Source organism: Cinclus cinclus, chromosome 26 (assembly GCF_963662255.1).
Source record: "Cinclus cinclus chromosome 26, bCinCin1.1, whole genome shotgun sequence".
Taxonomy (NCBI): Eukaryota; Metazoa; Chordata; class Aves; order Passeriformes; family Cinclidae; genus Cinclus; species Cinclus cinclus.
Genome location: NC_085071.1, coordinates 5666980 through 5688294, shown reverse-complemented (window position 1 = coordinate 5688294; position 21315 = coordinate 5666980). Strand labels below are relative to the sequence as shown.

The window sequence follows — 21315 nt, the reverse complement described above, 5'->3', positions numbered from 1 at the left end:
CCGAGGCCCGGCCAGGCCTGGCGGAAAGGGCGCTCACCCGCCGCCATCTTAACGGCGCCAAGGCCACGCCTACCACGAGCTCGAGACCCTCCCTGATTGGCGGAGCGCGGGCCTCCGACGGCGCGAGGCGCTCTCTGATTGGAGGAGCGCGACCCCTCCTTCCCGCTCGTTGCATCGGCAGCTCGGTGCTCGGTAATGCCAGGCGCGGCAATCGAGCGCCGAGCGGGGCTGATGCAACCCGGGGCAGGTCGGTGGGACCGGGCGGGGGAACCGGGGAAGAACCGGGGAGCTTCGGGGGGTACCGCGGCTCTGGTAATGGTGTGTTCTCCCCTACAGCCGCCGCTATGGAGCCCGCGCCCGGCCCGCAGGAGAAGTATCAGCTCATCACGCGGAACCTGCAGGTACCGGGAGGCGGATATGGCCGGGGCTGGGCCGGGGGGGATGAGCGGGGATATCTGAGCGGGGCTGGATCGGGGTCGGGAGGGGGAATTGAGGCTGGGTTGATTGAGGCTGGGTTGATTGAGGTTGGATCGGCGCCGGGGCGGGGGCGATTGTGGCAGGATGGGGTCCAGATACCGGGGGGATCGCGGCTGGATCGAGGGGAATACGGCAGGATTGGGGTCCGAGAGGGGGGAACGGGGCAGGATCAGGGCATGGGGAGGCGGGGAGGGAGGGATCTGAGGCAGAGCAAGCCCCGGGGATCAGCTCCGAGACACGCCGTGTGTGAAGCCCAGGCACCCAGCGGGGTTTGTCCTGCCCACCTCGCTGCCGCTGTGTCCCAGCCCTGACAGCTGTGTGTGTGTTTTGGCCTCTCACAGGAGGTGCTGGGCGAGGACAAGCTCATGGCCATCCTGAAGGAGCGAGAGCTGAAGATCTACTGGGGGACCGCCACCACGGGCAAGCCCCACGTGGCCTATTTTGTACCCATGTCCAAGATCGCAGATTTTCTGAAGGCTGGCTGTGAGGTGGGGCATTGTCGCCGTGCTGTCACCATCAGCTTCGTGAGCGGGGATGGTTCCCCTGACCCAGGTGACACCTCTTGTCTCCTGTGCTAGGTGACAATCCTCTTTGCCGACCTCCACGCTTACCTGGACAACATGAAAGCTCCCTGGGAGCTGCTGGAGCTGCGCACCCGCTACTACGAGCACGTCATCAAAGCCATGCTGGAGAGCATCGGGGTGCCCCTGGAGAAGCTCAGATTTGTGCGGGGCACTGATTACCAGCTCAGCAAGTGAGTCCTGGGCATCCAAGGAGAGTCTTACCTGCAGCTCTGCTTATCCTGAGTCTCTGGAGGTGCCTCCAGGCTTTGTCCCCTCTCAGTGTGGCCAGGAGCAGCTCTCAGAGCTGTCCCCATGCCCAGTGGTGACAATGCTGTCCCTCCCACAGGGAGTACACGCTGGACGTGTACCGGCTCTCCTCCGTGGTGACACAGCACGATGCCAAGAAGGCAGGGGCAGAGGTGGTGAAGCAGGTGGAGCATCCCTTGCTGAGTGGTTTGCTCTACCCAGGCCTGCAGGTGAGGCAGGTGTGGTGTTCAGGGAGGTGCTGGCAGAGCCAAGGCCATGGAGGTGTTTGGGGCTGAGTGTCAAGGTCGTTGTTGTCCACACAAATGTCACACCTGGCAGTGGCACAAAGCCTGGCCTGAGCACAGAGCTGCTGTTCCAGCAAACAGTCTGGAATGTTCTCATCCTTCCCTGGCTGGGAGTGGCCCAGGAGAGGCTGAGGGACAGGCCAGGACTGTTTTGGGTCTGGCATTGAGGCTCTGTGTCTCTCCACAGGCGCTGGATGAGGAATATCTCAAGGTGGACGCGCAGTTTGGAGGGGTGGATCAGAGGAAGATCTTCACCTTCGCAGAGAAGGTCAGGAATGGGGGGATTTCTGCCAGACTGGGGTCTGAGGGAGAGCTTGGCCTTTCCCAGATCCATTGGGAGAAGTGTGTGGGATTGTGATTGATGTCACAGCTCTCTGTGCTGCTGCTGCTCCCTTGCTCCCTTGTAGCCACACATCCCTGGCTGTGACTCTTCCCTTCCTGGGTCCTGTTATCCCAGATCCCAAAGTTATCTGGAGCCAGGAGCAAACAGGGATTGTGAATTACATCTGATTTAGGGTAGTCTCTGACTTGCCTCCTTGTGTTTTCCCAGTACCTCCCTTCCCTGGGCTATGCCAAGCGCATCCATTTGATGAACCCGATGGTTCCTGGGCTGACAGGCAGCAAGATGAGCTCGTCAGAAGAGGTTGGTCCTGGGTTTGGCTTTGCTCAGGGGGCTCTGAGGGGACAGGTTGGTAGCTGGGGGCTGAGAGGGAACCACCCCAGGCAAGGTGATCTCTCCCTCCCCACTCATGAGGTTTTAAGAAGGTGCAGCAAATCCAGCATGAGTTTTCTGGGCAAAAGTTTGGGTGAAGGGCTGAGAAAATCTCTTGCTGCAGGACTCCAAGATTGATCTTCTGGACCGCAAGGAGGACGTGAAGAAAAAGCTGAAGAAGGCTTTCTGTGAGCCAGGGAATGTGGAGAACAATGGTGTCCTCTCCTTCATCAAGCACGTGCTCTTCCCCCTCAAGTCAGGTGAGGGGCTCGCCACGCTCAGGCATGGATAAGAGGGGACAGGAGTGTGTCCCCTGAAACAAGGCTGTCCCTGAGTGCCACCTGCACAGTCCCTGCTCTTGGGAAGGGTGAGGTGAGTGGTTAATTTGAGCCTTGAGTTCATCTGTGCTTTAAAACCTGTTTTTGTCCCAGAGTTTGTGGTCCTGCGAGAGGAAAAATGGGGAGGAAACAAAACCTACACGGCCTACGAAGCCCTGGAGAAGGACTTTGCTGAGCAGGTGAGTGCTGGGAGGAGCTGAGCCTTCTGCCTGAGGTTCCTGGGAGTAATCTGGGAGTGCTGGGAGATGGAAATCTGCCCTGGGAAGAGGTGTGGAGTGTGGCCTGATAGTGTGGGATGTTCCCAAGGATGAGTGAAGGGTGTGAGGTCAGGACAGCACCACATCAGCCACATCCTGGAGCAGAGCAGCAGTTTCCAGCTCTTCCCTTCCCAGCTCTTTCCAGCAGAGGCTGGAGGCAGAAGCGTCCAGAAACTTCTGATGCCCAAGGGGAATCAGGTCAAGGGTTTAGGATTCATCTTCCCACCCTGTTTGGTCTCCAGTTCCCACCTATGACCTCAGACAGGAACATCTTTGTCCTGACACAGGTTGTGCACCCTGGAGACCTGAAGAATTCTGTGGAAGTGGCCCTGAACAAACTGCTTGACCCCATCAGAGAGAAATTCAACTGCCCAGAGCTGAAGCAGCTGAGCAGTGCTGCGTATCCCACCCCATCCAAAGCCAGTAAGGAGGGGCTGGGAGCCCAGGGAAGTGGGGCCGTGGGAGCTCAGGGAAATGGGGCCCTCGCCATGCAGGGATGAGTGGGACAGAGTCCCTCCAGGAGCTGAGGTTAGAGAAAACTTCTGAAGCTCCAGACTCAAATACATCTATGGAGAACATTGGGAAAGGTGAGGAGAGCCAGCACAGGAGGGACTCTGCTCTCTGGTATAGGGACAAGCATGGAATTCCCTGCAGGGAATTCCTCCCCCCAGGGCCTGAGCATCTCCCTGGGTTTGTGCTGAGTGTTGTCACCATTCTGTTCACTCTGCAGAGCCTGGAGAGAAGGGCACCAAGAACTCAGAGCCAGAGGACGTGGTCCCATCCCGGCTGGATATCCGTGTCGGCAAAGTGATCAGTGTGGAAAAGGTATGGGGAGAAGGGACCAACCTTCCCGTGTGGTAACATTTGGGGTGTGCCTGGAGGGGTTGCCACCTTCTCTGCCACCCCATTCCCATCCCTGTTTCCCCTGGCAGCACCCAGATGCTGACAGCCTGTACGTGGAGAAGATCGACGTGGGCGAGGCCGAGCCCCGCACCGTGGTCAGTGGCCTGGTGCACTTTGTCCCCAAGGAGCAGCTGCAGGACAGACTCGTGGTGCTGCTCTGCAACCTCAAACCCCAGAAGATGAGGGGGGTGGAGTCGCAGGGCATGGTGCTGTGTGCCTCTAGGTGAGGACAGAGGGGACACAGGGGCTGGAGCATCCCTCATGCCTCAGGGTGCTGAGGGGCAGCTGGGGTGACTCTGGGGTGACTCCGGTGTATCCACACCTCTCCTTAGCGTTGGGGAGCCCCGTCAGGTGGAACCCCTGGATCCCCCAGCCGGGTGCTGTGCCGGGGAGCGTGTCTACGTGGAGGGCTACGAGGGTGGGGAGCCCGACGAGGAGCTCAAGCCCAAGAAAAAGGTCTTTGAGAAGTTGCAGGTGAGGACTGGGAACGGTTGGGAGTGGCTGGAGTTCCATCCAGCAGGGCCACGCTGTCCCCACCTCTGGGTGACCCCAGATGGGCTGTTTGCCTCCTCGGTGTTACTGGCAGCAAAACTGTGGAGATGAGCCTTCCCAGGGTTGACCTGACTCTGTTCTGCTCCCCAGGCTGATTTCCACATCTCTGAGGATTGTGTCGCACAGTGGAAGCAAAGAAACTTCCTGACCAAGCTGGGGACAGTGTCCTGTAAAAGCCTGAAGGGTGGCAGCATCAGCTAACAAGTGCCAGGGCTGTTCTGCTGCCTCCTGCCTGACTCCTGCACCTCGGCCAGGCTCCTCCCAGTCATCTCCCCACCAGTGCCCCAGTTGAGGGGCTCAGCCTGGGGGTCTCTGGGACTGAACTTGCAGCCTCTCACCCTGGGAGCTGCCTCCAGCATCCCCCTGGGCCTCTGGGGACTGGAGGTGCCACCACACCCAAGGGACTCATGTGACTCATCCCCATGGCCTTGACTCCCTGCTGTGCCATGGACTGGACTCCGTGCCCACTGGGGTGGCCTGTGTGGGTGCTGTGGCGAGGGCAGAAGGGAAAAGCTGCTTCTCCAACCTTGTGTTGCTGCTACCAGAGCTGGGGACAGCCTAGCAAACCCCATCCCCTGCTCCACCCCCAGCCCACCCAGCACTGTGGCCACTGGTGCTGCTCTTTGGCCAGGAGCCCAGGCAGCACCCGTGGGGCTATCCCAAGCCCGTGGGGGGTGTGGGCCTTAAACACTGACTCGGGAACCATCTGTCTGTCATAAACCCAATAAAATGTTGAGCTGACTGCACGTGGCTGTGCCTGTCTGTCCAGGGGAGCTGGCAGCCAGCTCTGCTCTGGAGTTTTACTGGGCGCTGGTGCTGGGAGCCAGCCCAAGGGTGTTCCTGGAGCTCAGCACCACCCAGAAGGGACCTGCAACCATAAACCAGGAAGAACAGGAGGCAGCAAGCTTCTGTTGTAATTTTTACCAGCCAGGTACAGAGCTCTGAGCAGCTACTCGGCGGCAGAGAGTCGGTTGCTTTTGGTTTGGTTTAGTTTGGTTTGTTGTTTCGTTTGGTTTTAGTTTAGTTTTGGTTGGTTGTTTTTTTTTTTTTTTTTTAACAATCAAATCAAAATGTGGCCCGAGTTTACAGAAACAGAATCAAGGCTCTACCTCAGAGTCCAGGGCCAGCTCAAGGAGCAGCCAGGCCCTTCCTCCTGCTGGGCAGTGATGAGTGGCCAGAGCTGGTGCTGGCCATGAGCTCCTCTTGCCTTTCCATTAAAAGCCAAAGCCCTGGTCCCTCCCAGCCAACACCTCCATTCCCTCCTGTTCCTGTTTGCATCTCCCTAGGCGCTGTCGTGGCCGAATCCTTCCCATTCCCTTGTCCAAAGTGCTTCCATTCCTCACAGACCTGTCTGGCCAGCAGCTGTGGCTCCAGCTCCGGTGTCTTCGGCCCCCAAATTCCTCTGGGTGTGGCTGCTCAACTCCATACACCCACACCAAGCATCAGCTTGGCAGGGAGGAGATGCTGGCTCTGGGCACGGGCCTCGAGTCCAGTAAAAAAAAAGCAAAATAAAGCTATAGTACTTAGGAAAGTGAAACCAACACCATTTTTGCATAAATATCATCAAGGCCGTGGAGGCTAAGGCTGTTTGCTTCCTGTATTAAGTTAGTTGCCAGTTCCACACTCGTCCGTTGACCTGCCCAGGTCCCTGAGAGATTTGGATTCCTGTCCATGGGAGCTCCAGTCCTGCAGTGTTGTCCTTCAGGCTGTCTCTCCCCGTCCATCTGCAAGGCAGGAGGGAAGATCCCATCAGCCACCCTGAATCCCAGCTTCCCCCAGTCCTGCCACCCGTGCTGGATGTCTGTAACTTGGGAATGTATCACTTGGGAATGTAGAGCTCAGGATCCTGAACCTCCAGCAGCACCATCCCATGGCTCCCTCCCCACATACCTTGTGCAGGGAGGTTCTCAGCAGGCGGCTCCGTGGCGTTCCTGCCCTCTGTCCCCGCCAGCTCGCTCTTAGTCCTGCTCTCCTCCACCTTGGCATCCCTGTCCAGCACCGGGGAGCCCAAGCCTTCTGCCTCTGGTGCCTTTGGGGAAGGAGCTGGCCCCGAGCCAAGCGAAGGCTTCTTGGCTACTGGAGGGGGGATCTTGCCAGGTTTTCTCTGGGTTTGTGCCTTTCCGGGGCCCTGTGAGGCGGCAGCAGCCGGAGCTGCCGAGCGCTGCCCGGAGAAATTCATCAGCTCCGCCACCAAGTTCCTCTTCAGGTCAGCCTGTGCTTCGGGGGACGAGGCCGTCTCGATCACCAGCTTCCTGGAGCTCTTGGCGAAGATGAAGCTGGCGGTGGAGGCCGGCGATTTGTTCTTGGGGGACAGCTGCCCATCCCCGGGGAGCCCCTCGGGGCCGGGCTGGGCTGCTCGGCCGCCCTGCGTCTTCTCCGAGGCCTCTCCACAAGCCAAGGCGGCGGCCTTGAGGTGCACGGCGTGGTGGAGCTGGTTGGAAGGCACCGTGTCTTGGGCAGGAGGCGGCTGCCGTGTGGACAGGGAGCGGCGGACGGGCTTCTGGGGGGCCGGGCGCTCCTCGACACCGGCTCCGGCTCCAGCTCCAGCCGCGGGCTCCACGCTGACGGAGCGCAGCCTCACCATCTGCAGCAGCGACGGGGTGACGATGGGCAGGCTGGCGTCCTCCTTGGCCGCGGGACCGCTCTTGCTCCGCGACATCGGCTCCTTCTTGGCTTCTGCCCGGGGGCCGTTGGCCGCCTTCTTAAGGCTGATTTGGGGTGGCAGGGCCAGAGCTGAGGGTGGAGGGAGAGGCGGCGGCGGTGGGGGCACGGAGGGTGTAGGAAGGGGTTCGGCAGGGCACGGAGGCTGTGGAACCCCGGTGGGGGGGTTTTGCTGTTGAGATGATGAAGATGCAGCCCCCGGGCTCGGTGTCGCTGTCTGCCCGTCCACCGGGGCCAAGGTGGAGAGATAGGATTCATCCGGAGGGGGGAAGTCTGCCATGGACAGGTCGTGCTCCTCAGGGGCTGGTGGTGGTGGTGGGGGCCAGGCGGTGTCAGTGGGGGGCTCACTGCTGCTCTGGGGGCTCCCCTCCACCTTCTTGGCCGGCGGAGGAGGCGGGTGGTAGGCAGGCGGCGGTGATGGTGGTGGGGACTTGCCACTGGGCTTGGCCGAGGGCTCCTGGCCGGCAGTGCTGGGCGCTGGGGGGGTTTGTGAGGGCTGGAGGGGGCCGGTGGGGACCGGGGGCAGCTGGGGCTTAGTGGGTGGTGGGGAGAAGGGAGCAGGAACCTTGGGGTGGGGCGGGATGATGAACCGGTCTGAGCGACTGGTCAGCGCCTCGGAGGGGGTCGGGTCCGAGGCCGAGGAGGAGATGGAGGTGAGGGAGGAGGACACAGAGAGCGCAGGCGACTGCAAGGAGCAGACCCTGTCCGGCTTCTGGGGCTGAGACTTGCCTGGGGACACAGCTGGCGGTCCCAACCCCTTGGTGGGCAGTGTGGGTGTCCCGCTCTGGCTGGAGTAGCCGCTGGAGGGGGACATGGTGCGGTCAGACCCATCAGGGCAGCTCCACTTGGCCTGAGCTTGGGGCTCCCTCAGCACCACCGTCACCCCAGGGCGGACCCGAGAGGCTTCAGGGGAGCTGGTGCCAGCCAGGCTCTCCGAGCGGAGGCTGCTGGTCTCGCTCAGCGATGGGGAGAACACCTCATCCTCGCCCGTGGGGCTGAAGGGCTCGGGGCGTGGGGTCCAGGGCACGCTGCTCTCCCGCTGGGGCCGCCGGTCAGGCCTGGGGGGCAGCCCCAGCACCTTGGGCTCCCCATCAGCCTTCTGGTGCAGCGAGTAGGTCCTGCGGGGAGGGGCCGGGGGCTTCTTCATCTTCCTGAGGGACACGCTGCGGGTGGAGGAGCGCTCGCTGGCCAGGCTGGCCGTGTCCGAGCCGTCTGCCTGGCTGCTCGTGCTGTAGGCGGGGGACGTGCGGCCACTGCCCACGGCCAGGAGCCCGGGAGCCACAGGAGCGAGGCCGGCAGCGGGCTTGGAGCAGGAGCTGGCGAAGCTGGTGGAGCTGTAGATGCTGATTTGGTCGGTGTCGGAGCGAGCGGCCGCGTCCACCTCGCCGTGCGGCCCCGCCTCGGGCTGCCGGTGGTCGCAGCCGCCCTGGGAGGAGATGGTGGAACTGTTGGACACGATGGTCTCCGTGGACTGCGAGTGGCTCCAGTTGTCACTGGAGGAGGAGGGCTCACGGCTGCGGGCGCTGCGCTCCGAGAAGCGGGACAGGGAGCGCACCGAGGCCGGGCTGGACGACACGAGGCTGCAGCGGCTCAGTGTCCGCACGCTGCTCCTCGTCAGGGCCACCACGTCCACCATGGGTGGCAGGATGGCGTTGGGGATGATCTTGGACATGTAGGTGCCCTGGGGCGAGATGGACATGACGGGGCCCACCAGCATCTCCGGGGGGTTGGCGTAGGTGGTCATGCCTGGCACGGCCAGCGACTTCGGCCTCACCATGGGCGACAGCTTGGCCGCTGTCTTCCTCCCCAGCAAGCTGTCATCGTAGTAAACCCTGTTGATGTGTTTCTGCAGGGCTGCATCCGTCTCCTCCAGCACTCCCAGGCAGACCCTGGCGCCACCAGGTGCGGGCAGGGGCTGCAGCTTCCCATCAATGGTGGGGATGCGGACGGCGTCGCCGGACACCTGCCCCCCGTTCAGCAAGGGCTGCACTGCCTGGCTGTCCCCGCGGCCCTCGGGATGTCCCCTGGCTCCATGGCTGTTCCTGAGAGCTGGGAGCAGGGAGAGATGACCTCAGTGTGATGCCAAGGCAAACAGATCCTAAAAATCCCCTCCTTGTCCCCAAAACTTACCCAGCTCCTTATGGACGTGCTGGGGGATGCCCAGCACTGTCGTCCTCCTCTCCTTCCTCTTCTTGCCAGCCCTCTCTGAGGATTTGGGAAAGGAGTCGTGTGGTCGGAAGGTAGAACCTACAAGAAGTATGAGAGGGCCCAGTCAGTGTGAGGGGGGTCCTGGCAAGGATGCCCCCAAGTGTCTCCAGAATGTCCCCATTTTGTTATTGCCATGATTTCCTGATGTAAAAAGAGTGCATGAATACTGGTACATTAAAATCTCCAAGAGAGAAGGTCTCAAAGTTTCCAGTATTTTCTTGCTGCTGCCTTCCCCAGCACTTCCCACTGCCAGAGATACTCTGGGATAAGCCAGGCTCTGGAACAGCCCAGAGAGGCACCAACCAATCAGTCTGAGCAGGGAAGAGATTATGTCTGTCTGTCTGTCTGTCTGTCCATCCCCCTCGCCCAGCCCCAGCGCTCTGACTCAGCCAGAGCTGCTCTCATCTCTCCCAAGGGCCCCCAAATCCCTGTGCTGGCTCATGGCCACACCAAGGCAGAGCCCATCTCCCTGACACACTCTCCAGCCCCCCTTGCCAGCCCCCGTGCCCCAGCCCTGTACCTTTGCGCTGGATCATCTCGGAGCGGATGGACAGGGCATCCTCAGAGGTGCTGTCTGTGGCACAAGAGGCTGCCCGGCTCCGGATGGACAGGCTGTCATCCTCCAAGGATGCACAGGACTGTGGGGACACATTTTTGGGCTCAGCAGACCCCGGGTGCGGGGACGGAGCTTCCCCAGCCCCAGCCAGGCCCCTTCCCCTCCACGCCGCGAACTGACTGAGCCGAGACAAAAGCTCTTCCAAGGGCCAAAGGCTGAGTCAGCCACGCCGGCATCCAGAGTCCTCCCACCAGGAGCAGGGCTGGGAGCAGCCCCTGGGACCCCACATGGCTTTGCAGTCCCCCGGAGAACAGCAGAGATGGGGTCTGGTGCATGCAAGGAGCTCCTGAAGGAACTGCCAGGCTCACCCCCATGCCAAGCCCTAAATGACTCCATGGGTGTTGCCAGCCCTGCTGTGCCCCAGAGCCAAGGGCTGGAGGGCTGCCACGGTTGGGAGAGGGGTGTGGGACAGAGACAGGCAGGCAGGACCCCCAGCACTCCCCGTTCTGGACACGGCTGCCAGTGTCCCCATCTCTCCAAACCATCCCTGGCACAGGCAGATGTTGGGATGAGACACTTCAGAGTTAACCTGATCCCTCCACCTCACTCCCCTCATGGCTCTGCCCATCCTGGGATTTCCTGTCCTCCATTTCCAAGGGGTTAAAAGGACTAAGAGCCAAAAAGAGGCAACAGCTTGAGCAAACACAGGTGGGTGAGGCACTGGTAGCGAGGTCAGAGCCCAGGGATTGCCAAAGCTCAGCTTAGCCAAAAGAGGGGGAGTTTCTCCTCGTCAGCAGCCGGGGAGGGGCACAGGCGCGGGGCTGGATATGACCAAAAGTCCCCATCATGCCACCACGTCACCTCTCCTCAGTCAGGGCTCCCAGGGGACACCAGTGAGGGAGAGACAGGGGGACAGAGGGATGCAGGCACAAGGGGGGGCCCTGCAGAGCCCCACAGCGCAGAGCAGGACGTGCCAAGGCTGAGGATTGGGAGAACAGCTCATCATGGGGCAAAGGGGACAACACCAAAGGACACACGGCCAGTTCCAGCCCCACAACCCCCCTGGACATGGTCCTGCCACCTTGGCTGGTTGCCTGTCTGTCCCCAAACACCACCCAGGGAGGACAGAAGAGCCACCCTGTGTCCCCTCACCCCCAGGACACCCCAAGAGCACCATTTGGCATGGCTCACCTGGAGGCTGCTGGTGTCCCCGTGGTCCCAGGCACTTTTGGTCTGTTTCTGCTTCTCTGTGGAGGGAAGACAGCAGGTAAATCCCTCCAGGGGAGCTGGAGGAAGCAGCTGCTGAACTGGCAGTGCCCCCTGCACAGCCCAGCTACCAGCACTGGACTCCGGTCAGCCCCGTGCGCCGCCCACATCGCCCCGCCAGCCAGGAGCTGGGGACAGCCCTTCCACCGTGTCCCCAAGGCCACCCTGGAGCTGGGGACACCTACCCTGGTGCTGCAGGGACTTCAGCCCCTGCTGGGCCTGGTTGTGCAGCTCCTCCAGGTGCGGGGGCCGTGTGCTGGGGAAGAAGACGTTGTCGGGACATTCCTCGCCCACCGTGTACTGCACGCTCAGCCGCTTCTCACCCTCGCCCTTGGCAGCGCCTGTGGGGACAGCGGGGTCAGCTGGGCTGGGGGGACATGGCCACACTGCCACCTGTGTGTGCCAACCCACAGGGGATGAGTGCTGAGTGGTGACAGCCACCTCGGCATAATGTTATCGCGCTCAGCTCCAAACCGGGTGCTCGAAACACTGAGAGAAATCCCATCCCAGGCTCTGCCCGGCCGGTCGATATTCCGGAGTCAGGATGTCTCCGCTGGGTTTCTCCTCACCACCAGGGTGGTTCTGGGATGTGGGACCACCCTCCTTTCCCAGGTGAATTGTGTGGGGCTGGGGGCAGCTGAGCAGGGAAGGGGCAGCACAGGAGGGGATTAAATGTGGATGGAACAAGGATGACTTTCCCTTCCTTTCAGAGCATTGCGTCATTCCCAAGCCTTGCTCATCACCCCGAGAGTGAGGACTCCCCAATGCCCAGCCAGGCATAGAAAAAGAAAACTGAGGCACATCCATCAGCAAAGATCCCAGAGGACCCAAATCCCTGCTCTGAACCCTGCTGGATGTTGAGCTCCCCATCTGCCACGTCTGAGGCAGCACAGACCCTTCCCTCCCTGCCTTGCAGCCCCCTCCTCACAGCCACCACCACCACCCTGTGGTGCCCATGGCTAGGAGCTACCCTGGCATCACCCAGCTCTGGCACTGCAGCACTGTGGCACAGCCCTGTCTGCTCCTGAGCAAAGCCTCGAACTCTTCCTGCCCATTAAAAAAAAAAAAAAAAAAAAAGAAAAAGAAAAGGAAGACAAATTTAAAAATTGAGGAAGAGAAGGGTGAGCGCAGGAAACAGTCGGGGCTGGCGGTGGCACCCCGGGGCCACGGGCACTTGCTGCTCAGCATCACACACACAGCATCCCTTGTCCCCTGTGTTCCCCATGTCCCTGGTCCTGTCAGGGCCAGCCCATCCAGGCAGCGAGGCAGCCCTGCTCGACTCCAGCACACAAAGGAGCAGGCCTGGAACAATGGAGCCTCCCGCCCTGCCGCCATGCCGGCCTCTGCCTCCACCAGCGCCTACGGTGTGAGCGGGCACCGGGGCACGGCCAGCCCAGCATAGCGGGTGCTGCCACACGGGTCCCCTGTGCTGGTGTAAAATCCCTGCGGGGGACACAAGACACCCACAACCCCTCCACCATCATGTTCCTTATCCCCTTTTCTCCCCCAGTTTTGGCAGCCCCTCGCCTGACACCCCCCAAACACGCTCGGAGCTGCCTTGCGGGGAGAGGAGCGCAGTGATTTATTCCCGTAACTCCTCGGTGGGAGAGGCCAGGGCTAGGGTAACCTTCCTTTCCCTGCCCTCCCGCGGGGATAGCAGCTCCCCTGCCCGCTGCGGGTGGGAGAGCACCCCGGGTCGGACCGGGGGGGTCCCGGTGGGCAGGGGTTGTGTAAGGACAAGACTCTGCTCCCTGCCTCCCTCCCTGCCCTCCGCTCACTCACCCTTCTTCTTGAAGAAAGCCAGAAGCGAGGAGAGGTTCCTGCCCATGAAAACCACCATGGTGGCCGGGGAGAGGGTCTGGTCCCCAGGGAATGGGGGGCTCTGCCGCCCCCCGAGGAGGCTCAGCCTATTGTGCCGAGGCTGCTCTCACCCGGCGTGTGCCGGCGGGGCGGATGCCGGCTGCTCCCACCTCCCTCCCTCCGTCCTCATCCGCACGAGAGGGAGGATGCTCGGCCAGGCGAAGACGCTCCGGCGCAGCTGCTTGCGAGCAGGGAGCAGCCGGAGCCGGGGACGGCAGCGCGGTGGCAGGAGGGGACAGTCCCGGCTGCTCCCACCGCGCTCCCCGGCCGCGGCAGAAGGAAAGAGGGGGCCCCTCCTCCGGCCTCCGGCTGGCTCCCCCTGGCCCTCCCGCCTCCTCCCACGCACGGCACAGACCACAGGGATCTGTTCTTCCAGGCTCGGGGCCAGGATTTCCCCTACTCCTCCCTCTTGGACCCCTGGGACTCCCCGAGGACCCTGCTGGGTACAGCAGAGCTGCTCGCTTCCACAACAACTGGAAGGTGGAACTGGGAGGCTTTTGCACCTTGGGCTATGACACAGCAGTGTCACATTCCCCATCCTAGCCTGTCCCCAGTGCCACTCCAGTACCATGACAGGAGAGCCCCATTCCCGGCAGGGAACACGAACCAGGATGGGGCAAAGGCACGGGGGCTACGTCACAGTCACAAGGGCTGGCAGCACTGGGGGAAAACCAGGTCTGGGACCAGTCTAACCAGTAGCTCCAGCTGCTGGAAGCAGGTGAAAGCAGGGACAGAAATGCCAGGTGGTCACACCGTGGCACTGCCCTGACCCTGCCAGTCACTGTCCCCACATGAAGGTGCTCCCAGGGCAGTGGGTGCCCGGTGCCTCTGGGAGCTCCACCCTCCACATTTAAAGGTGTTTTACCCCAAAAGGTGAACAGCACCCAGCGTTTACCCAGCAGACAGCCGTGTCCTTGTGCCAAACTCTCTGCTCACTGCCCTGCAGCTCCCCACGGGCTGTGCCCAGGCTTTATTCCATCACAACACAGTGTGGGCTGCAGACAGAGCAGCGTCACCCAACACAGGGTCCCAGCAGGCCTCAGACAGCGACTGTGCAGCCCAAGGGACAGTTTGACCTTGTGAAGGGCATCTCTGTGTCCCCAGCCAGGCAGCACGGGGCTCAGCAAGGATTTCTTCCCCGGAATTCCAACATGGCCATGGCCCTGAACACAGCTCCCTGGCCTTACCCAGCAGCTGCTCCAGCACGGGCAGGATGGGCCCTGCTGCCCTCACACTCCCCCAGAAGGTGCCAGTGGCCACTGGCAGATGTTCCTCAGCTCTTTCTGCAGCACAAGTGGAAAAGGGACATAATTAAAGGGCTGAGGATGCACAAAGCAGGAGGCACGTGCTGCACTGAGCTCTGCCCTCTGCTCTGGGCAGCCTGTCATGAGCCCAGAAAGGGCCATGGGTGGTGGCAGCTGAGAGGGACACTGCTCCCAGCTCCACAGGGAAGGGCTCAGCTTTCCAGCTCTGCCCACAGAGATGGGACTGCAACAGGCACCAGGCATTTCATGGAACCACGAGCTCCCCCAGTAAAGGGAGACATATGCACAGCAGAGCTTCGGCCCCGCAGGTCTGCTGATGGCAGCACACGTGGAAGCTGCTTCCAGGGCTGTGAGGACATTCCCAGGTGCTGGCAGACAGCCTGGCCCTGCTCCACCTTCCTGCCTGTGGCCCATTGCCCACAGAGAGGACCTGGACAACATCCCTCATTGTCGGAGACATGTCCCTCTCCCAGTGTGACACCGCTGAGGAGGAGTTCAGCATGGGTAGCAGCAATCTCCCGAGGGATAATCCAGAGCTGAGCCAGGGCAGGACGCTGCCCAGCCACGGTGAAGCCTCATGGCAGCCTCCACTTCTCCCACGCCCTGTGACCTTCGCTACCTCATCATCCTCACCCAGCCAGCCTCACCGTGGCTCTGTCAACACACGGTGAAACCTGCTGGAAACTGGAGGGGGTGGGGGGGAATCCAGGAGGGAGAGAGCCCCGGTCCTGCAGCAGAAGCTGTAGGTCCCGGTGGGCTGGGGAAGCTGCTGCAGCTGCAGCTGCTGCTGGTAGCAACACGCCCGGTTGGAGCCGGTGTCCCAGCCCCTGTGCATTCCTCTCGGTGCAGACTGGATCACCCCGTGCCCTCCGGGCTCAGCTGACACACGTGCCTTGGCCACACGTGGCAGCGGGATTCTCCCAGATAAGGAGTCGGGCACCCTCTCAAGGATGGGCTCCTCGGCTCGGAGCTGCTGCCAGTGCCAGGGATGGTCCAGAGGAATCAGAGCATCCCTGGAGCAAGGCACGATGATGGGAAAGGACAGGAACCCCCAGGAACCCTGCCTTCAGCTCTGCCTGAGACGGGCTGGACGTACCAGAATGGGAATGGGAAGGGCTGCACAAGGGCTGAGACCCCACTGGAACACGGCCAGGGCCACCCAGCCCCATGCTGCGAACAGAACTCGGCACTGGCCCAGCTCCATGCTGCTGCTCTTCACCTGGAGAGAGCCAGGAGAGAAAATCGCAGCTCCTGTCCCCCTCCTCGCCAGGCCTGTGCCTCCTGCGAGCAGCAGGTTTGGTCGGGCTGGGCTGCAAACATCCATCTCTGCCTGCTCGGCACTGCCCCGACTTGCCTGCTCCCCGCACGGCGCGGGTCCTGCGGCGGCAGCAGCGAACAGGCAGCAGCTCCCTGCCCGCCCCTCCACCGCCACTGACTCACTGCACAAAAATGGGGAGGAGGGGGAGCTGCTGCGAGCCCCTGGAGGAGCCTGCCCGTGCCCCGGAGCCTTTGGCTCCCTTCTCCCGGCAGCCAGAGCAGCGCAGAGGGCAGTGAGAAGCTCCCCCTGCCCCACCGGGTTGGTGCACTCCCACCACTTTGGGGGTCCCTCCCAGCCCCATCCAGGCCTGGGGACTGCGCTAATTCCCAGCTGCCTGCAGTGGGGTGTGCCATGAACCCCATTCCTGAGAGCTCCATGGAGCTGTCAGGACATGGATGGGTCCTGATAGAGCTGCACTCCTGTACGACAGAATAGGAAAGGACCCCATCCACCCCCTCTGCTCCAGCATCCTGTCCCTCTGCCCCCTTTGCAACCTGCAGCTCTTTAGGGTGTCTGGGAGCCCCTAAAGACAACCAACCCATTGCCCAAATCCTTTTCCCGGCACAGGATCCGCGCCCTGGGACATGCCGCGGGGCCCTGAACACTCCAGGCAGGCTAAGAGCACAATAATATTTACGGTGGCTCTGGCCACACAGCCCCTGCTGCCAGCCTGCCCTCGGCCACACCTGGGGGGGCTGCTCCAGCCAGGAAAACATCTCCACCAAGCAAATAAACACCCGATCCATGCTGCTGGCTCGGCTCTCAAATGCGATCCCACGCAGAGGCTGAACTAAAATTAATTTCAACTGAGAAAACAAACTTGGATTGTTTTGGTTTTTTTTCTTCCTCTAAATCACAGCAGAGAAAGCTGTCTGGTGTCACCTCGGTGAGCCAGCAGGCCCCGGTGAAGGAGCTGGTGTTGGGTGAAATCCCACTTGGAGCAGAGCTGTGGCTCCAGTCGCCTCCAGTCACGGCTGCTGTCATGACAGGAGCACATGGGGTTGTGCAACAGACCTTAACCTCTCTGCTGTCCCACAGCCAGCCCTGAGGTGACACTGAGTGTCTCCTGCTCCTTGAGTTACCCCAGATCCAGGCGAGGGGCTGGCAGCAGACCAGAAGGGGTCCCAGAGCAGGACCACCCCAATGCCCGGCTGTGCCTCATTCCCAGCCCCTGCAACAGCCCAGCGAGCCTCCATCCCACCACGTCCCCACCTCGCGCTCGTCCCCTCCCCGGAGAAGCCACCAAACAGGTTTGAAGGTAAATAACAACCTTCCCCAGCCAGGAGCCGGATCCGGGCGGGAACATCCCAGATGGGGAGTGCAGGGCGGGAGAGCCACAGGCAGAGCCTGGAAAGACACACGGGGCCACAGAGGGTGGCACGTACGACCAGGGGTGGGCCACCAACACCTCCTCCTTCCACAGTCCGCAGCTTTGTCACTCCCCGATGCCCTTCCCTCGGTATCCTCCTGATCCCACGCTACTCCAGGCTGGCTGTTCCCCAGCCCGTGCCATCATGCCCGGCAGTGTTTGCAGGGCACCCAGGTGCTCTTGCCACGGCAGAGGCGTTACCTGTCACAGCAGGCACCTGACTACACGCAGGAGCAAACCCAGCAGACGGATTAAGGACAAGACTTTGCAGGTTTTTTTGGTTTGTTTTGTTTTTTGTTTGTTTTTTTTCCCTGTCCTTGCAAGCAACGCCCAACCCGCTCCCGCCCCGCGGGGCTTTTCCAGGGAAACACTGCGGAGGTGCCGATCCTCCCATCGAGATGGACACGGTGATGTGGGATCAGGGAGAGGAGCTGCCACCAAGATGGGGTGGGGGATAACCCAGAGCCACAGGGCAGGTCCCATCCCTACCTCTCGGTGCCAAGCGGGCACGGCACGGCATGCCAGAGCCGAGAGCTGCGGCAGCTGCCTGCCCAGGGGACACCCGCGGATCGCCTCCTCCCCTGCTCCAGGAGCAGGAGGGAGCACCGGGAAGGGCTCGGAAGTCCCGGGAGCAGCAGGATGCTGGCGGGTGCGCCAGGCTGGCGGTGCCTGGAGAAAGCGCCTGTGTAAATCTCAGCGTGTTCCCCGCCGGGATCGGCCCCTGCCCTCATCCGCTCCCCCGGGTGTTTGCGGAGCCGGCCCAGCGTGGGTCTGGCACGGAGAGAGGCTGCGAAGGAGATAAAGCCCAGAATTGCTCAGCCAACACTGGAGCTGCCCCGCAGGAACCGGGGCTGCCGAGGGGCTCCACGGCTGCTGCTGCTGCTGCTGCTGCTGCTGCTGGGGACGTTCACAGTCACAGGTCATTTGGATGCCCCATCCCTGCAAGTGTCCCAGGCCAGGTTGGAGCCACCTGGGATAGTGGGAAGATGTCCCTACCCACAGCGGGGAGTGGAACACGATGAGCGCTTCAAGCTCCCTTCCAAATCAAAACATTCCAAGTTTTATTTATTTTTTTTTTTCCCTGTGAGCCTTCCCAGCGGCCACCGAGGGGGACACGGGTGACCCCGCACCCAGCCGCAGCCGCATCCCCAGTGACTCCGCGGGGCGCAGCCTGGCCAGCAGCCACGTTCCTGCGCCCTGACTCAGCAGGGCCCGGCGGGAGTCCCGATAAGGAGGCGATAAGAGCCTTCGGTCTCCCTGGGGCTCAAGGACCTTCCCCGGCATGGACGAGCCCAGGGACGAGAGTCTGGGGATGCCCCCGGAGCAAGCCAGGCATGGGGAAATGGGCACGGGATGAGTGGGTTTGGCACTGGTGGGGCAGAGTGGGTGGGCTCAGGCAGGGCCACCCCGGAGCCCTCGGCTGTGCCCACCCTGTCCTTGGGGACCCTTCCTCTGTCCCCTTAGCACCCAAAGGTTGTGCCCACACCGCAGCACACATGGCACAAGCACAGAACCATCTGCCAGTGCCTGATGCATCAACAACGGGCACTGGCAGGGCCAAATGAAGCTTCCAGTCACTAAAGAGACAGGAACTGGGGACACTGGTCCAGTCATCCACCATATGCAATTATTGTCCAGCACAAAATCCAGAGGTACCCAGGATCTTACAGGGGGAGGCCGGAGCCCGTCGGGCGGGTGCCGGCACACCCTGCCCCCAGCCGGTGATCCCGGCTGCGCCCTCCGAAATGCTGAAGCGACACAATGCAAATTCTTTGGCTTTGTGGCCACCGCGCCGTTGCCATGGAGCCGTCGCAGAGAACAAACACAACTCGCCCCATGTTTTCTCAGCACCTTCCACCCCACGGCCTTCGTCCCCAGCGCCAGCCCTGGCCACTCAGGGTCTGCCCCGGATCTATCAGTCCAACATCCCACCCATTCCAGGGCATCCCGGATGGAGCAGAGCTTCTCCCAGCCAGCTCTGGGGAAGGGCGGCAAGGCCCCGGTTCAGGGATGGACAAGGGACACCCAGGGCTGGCAGGGGATGGAGAGGGGATAGAGGTCTGGACAGAAATGTCACATGGAAAAGGTGAGGATGTGCCAGGGATTGCAGCTACAGCCCAGCCCGGCCAATGGCACCCAGCCGTTCCTGGATGGAGAACGTGAAAAGAGGACAAGTGTGGCAGAGAGGAGCCTGCAGCCATCCCGTGAGGATGAGGAGAGGTGGATAGTGGAGAACCTGCAGTGAAGGATACATTGTCCCAGCACAGCCATGGGTGATGTGTGACCCTCCTGCCTCAGTTTCCCCAGGCACCGAGCAGATGTTCTCAGCCAGGACATTCCAGCACTCTCTCCCTGTGCACCTGCAGGGTCTCCCCATCCCGGGCCTCACCTCTGGGATGGTTTTGCTCGGTGTGGTGTCCCTGAGCCTGTGCAGAGTTGACTCCAGACCCTGTTTACCCCAAGAACAGCTGGGCTCACACACCTGGGTGGCTGCTGCCGGTAAAGAGTGAGGGAACCAGGGCAGGAGGGGCAGCAAGGATCCCTCAGGACAATTACCACCCCTTAGTCCTGCTAACTCTGTTCCTGTGATCCTGCCCACGCTCTTGCCAAGGCTCCTCCTTGGCTCAGGCTGGGCTGGGGACACGGGGACACTTCAATGACACCAGTGGGGAGTCAGCAGCCATGGGATAGGGACGATGTTACTGCGAGAGACCTTCCCTGTTGGCATCACCCTGCTCTGATGGAGGAACCACTGGGGGAGCTCAGCAGGCACCCCACGGGTTCATTTCTGCACGCGTGGGTCCAGGCTGGTGTGGGACTCTTTCCCCACTCCTCATCCCTGCAGGAAAGATCTCGGCCCCTGCTTCCTCCTGGGCTTTCCTGTGGCATCCATGGAGACGGAGCATAAAGCAACGGAGCGATCGGTGTGTGGACAGACAGACGGACGGACAGACAGACGCGCAGAGCGAGGGGACGGCGACCGGGGGCGGGGGGGGGAACAGCCTCTGCAAACACTCCCAGATCTGCCGCTCCCCTCGGCACAGAGAGGGAAACCGAGGCACGGGATGGGAGCGGGGGGCCGGGAAGGAAGGACACGCTGGGCAGCGCTGGGATCCCACTTGGAAAACAAATCAGTAACTAATTCAGCTGATCCCATCCTGATAACGCCGCGAGCCCACGGCTGCTCCCCGGCGCGTCAGCACAGCCCTGCCTGCAGCCAGGGGGGCTCCCCCAGCTCCCACACTGGGCTGGGGGGGCTCATCCTGCCCTCCCCCCAACACAGGGAGGGCGCAGCGAAGCCTCCCCCTCACCCCCCGCTCCTTCCCACACAAGTGGCGAACTTTCCCAGCGCTACCTCTTAAAACTCCCCAAGCGAGAGGACCCCCCCCCCTCCCCACACTGCCCCCCATCCCCAGGTAGCCCCACGGCTCCTACCTGCCCTCGGCTTCCCGGCGCGGCCGAAGGGCCAGGAGGAGCCGGGCTTGGTGCCCGCCGGGCTCCTCTTGCGGTGCGCGTTGCCCATGAGGCCGCTCTCGCCTCCACCGCGGCCGGGTGGAGGGGACCGCGGTGCTACATGGCCGAACCGAGCGGGCTCCGGTGTGGCCCGGGCGGCCCCGGTAAACGACGGCTCTCAGCCGCCGGTTCCCATCCCTCCGACCCCGGCGGAGCTGAGCGCTCGCAGGCGGCCGTGCCGGAGCCAATGGTACGGGCAGAGAGGAGGGGCCTGCCGGGATCACCCGGCGGATCCCACAGCACCCTCCCAGCCCCATCCCTCCGGCGGGGATGCCTGGGTGATACGAAGAGGCTGAGAGGGCTAAAGGGAGACGCCCCGGTGGCCAAACATCCCCGAGCACTGGGGAGAGCAGGGCAGGGATCTCCCCTCCAAGCCATGCTCGCACCTCCCTTCACACTTCTGGCTGTCCCCAGCTCAAACAACCTCGGCTACAAACCTCTCCCCTTCGTGGGTTTTGGGGAGGGGGACACCTCACCCAGCCCGGCCAAGGCCAGGACAGGACTACCAAGGCTGGAGCAAAGTGCCCGAGGCCGCGGGCTGGGGCCGGCCGCTGCCCAAAGTCAGGGCGAGCACCCACATGCCAGAGCCCACGCACCCTGGGGTGGGTGGAAACCTCCCCACCGCCCTCCCCACGGCCACTCCTGCCTCTGGAGCAAGTCACGAGCACGTTGCTCACACTGCCGGCACCTTCCCTTGCCCTCTCCGGGAGCACCTTGGCCTCTCCCTGCTCCAGTCCCTTCTCCACCAGCAGCCGGGGCTGGCAGGGGACAGGCCACGGGAATTGTTGCTCCAGAAGCTGCCCACACCACCCGGACAAGCCCCTCCACGGCCCCTTCCCGAAGGCCACTTTTCCCTCCTGATTTTTAATTAGAACATTAAATGCTGCGAGGGCAGGGAGGGGTCAGCCAGGCAGGCAGTGGTGGGCAATTCCTGCTGGCAATGTTT

General features: G+C 62.2%; 2 protein-coding genes across 2 annotated transcripts; one reads left to right on the top strand and one right to left on the bottom strand.

Annotated features, from left to right (window-relative positions):
• The first annotated feature begins 231 nt into the window (after positions 1 to 231).
• On the top strand, positions 232 to 5780 carry YARS1 (tyrosyl-tRNA synthetase 1). The gene is made up of 14 exons (XM_062508937.1): positions 232 to 247; positions 337 to 401; positions 819 to 965; positions 1056 to 1231; positions 1387 to 1516; positions 1779 to 1859; positions 2142 to 2234; positions 2428 to 2563; positions 2735 to 2820; positions 3186 to 3321; positions 3629 to 3723; positions 3831 to 4024; positions 4134 to 4275; positions 4444 to 5780. Exons 1-14 carry the CDS (start codon positions 232 to 234, stop codon positions 4552 to 4554), a joined length of 1608 nt encoding a protein of 535 aa, XP_062364921.1. The 3' UTR covers positions 4555 to 5780.
• A 274-nt stretch (positions 5781 to 6054) lies between these two features.
• Positions 6055 to 20379, bottom strand: NHSL3 (NHS like 3). The gene is made up of 7 exons (XM_062509059.1): positions 20292 to 20379; positions 11230 to 11385; positions 10970 to 11025; positions 9743 to 9860; positions 9145 to 9261; positions 6244 to 9063; positions 6055 to 6077 (listed from the first exon to the last, which is right to left on the bottom strand). The coding sequence occupies exons 1-7, from the start codon at positions 20377 to 20379 to the stop codon at positions 6055 to 6057; spliced, it is 3378 nt and encodes a 1125-aa protein (XP_062365043.1).
• Positions 20380 to 21315: the final 936 nt, after the last annotated feature.

Bases quoted from the DNA above. Each gene is read 5' to 3' on its own strand.
- NHSL3 (XM_062509059.1), bottom strand. From the start codon at position 20,379: ATGGGCAACGCGCACCGCAAGAGGAGCCCGGCGGGCACCAAGCCCGGC. The intron at 11,386-20,291 runs GTAGGAGCCGTG...CTGTCCCCACAG, and splicing joins CGCCGGGAAGCCGAGGGCAG to GCGCTGCCAAGGGCGAGGGT. The intron at 9,262-9,742 runs GTACAGGGCTGG...TACTTCTTGTAG, and splicing joins CGAGATGATCCAGCGCAAAG to GTTCTACCTTCCGACCACAC.
- YARS1 (XM_062508937.1), top strand. The intron at 1,232-1,386 runs GTGAGTCCTGGG...TCCCTCCCACAG, and splicing joins ACTGATTACCAGCTCAGCAA to GGAGTACACGCTGGACGTGT. The intron at 3,724-3,830 runs GTATGGGGAGAA...TTCCCCTGGCAG, and splicing joins AAGTGATCAGTGTGGAAAAG to CACCCAGATGCTGACAGCCT.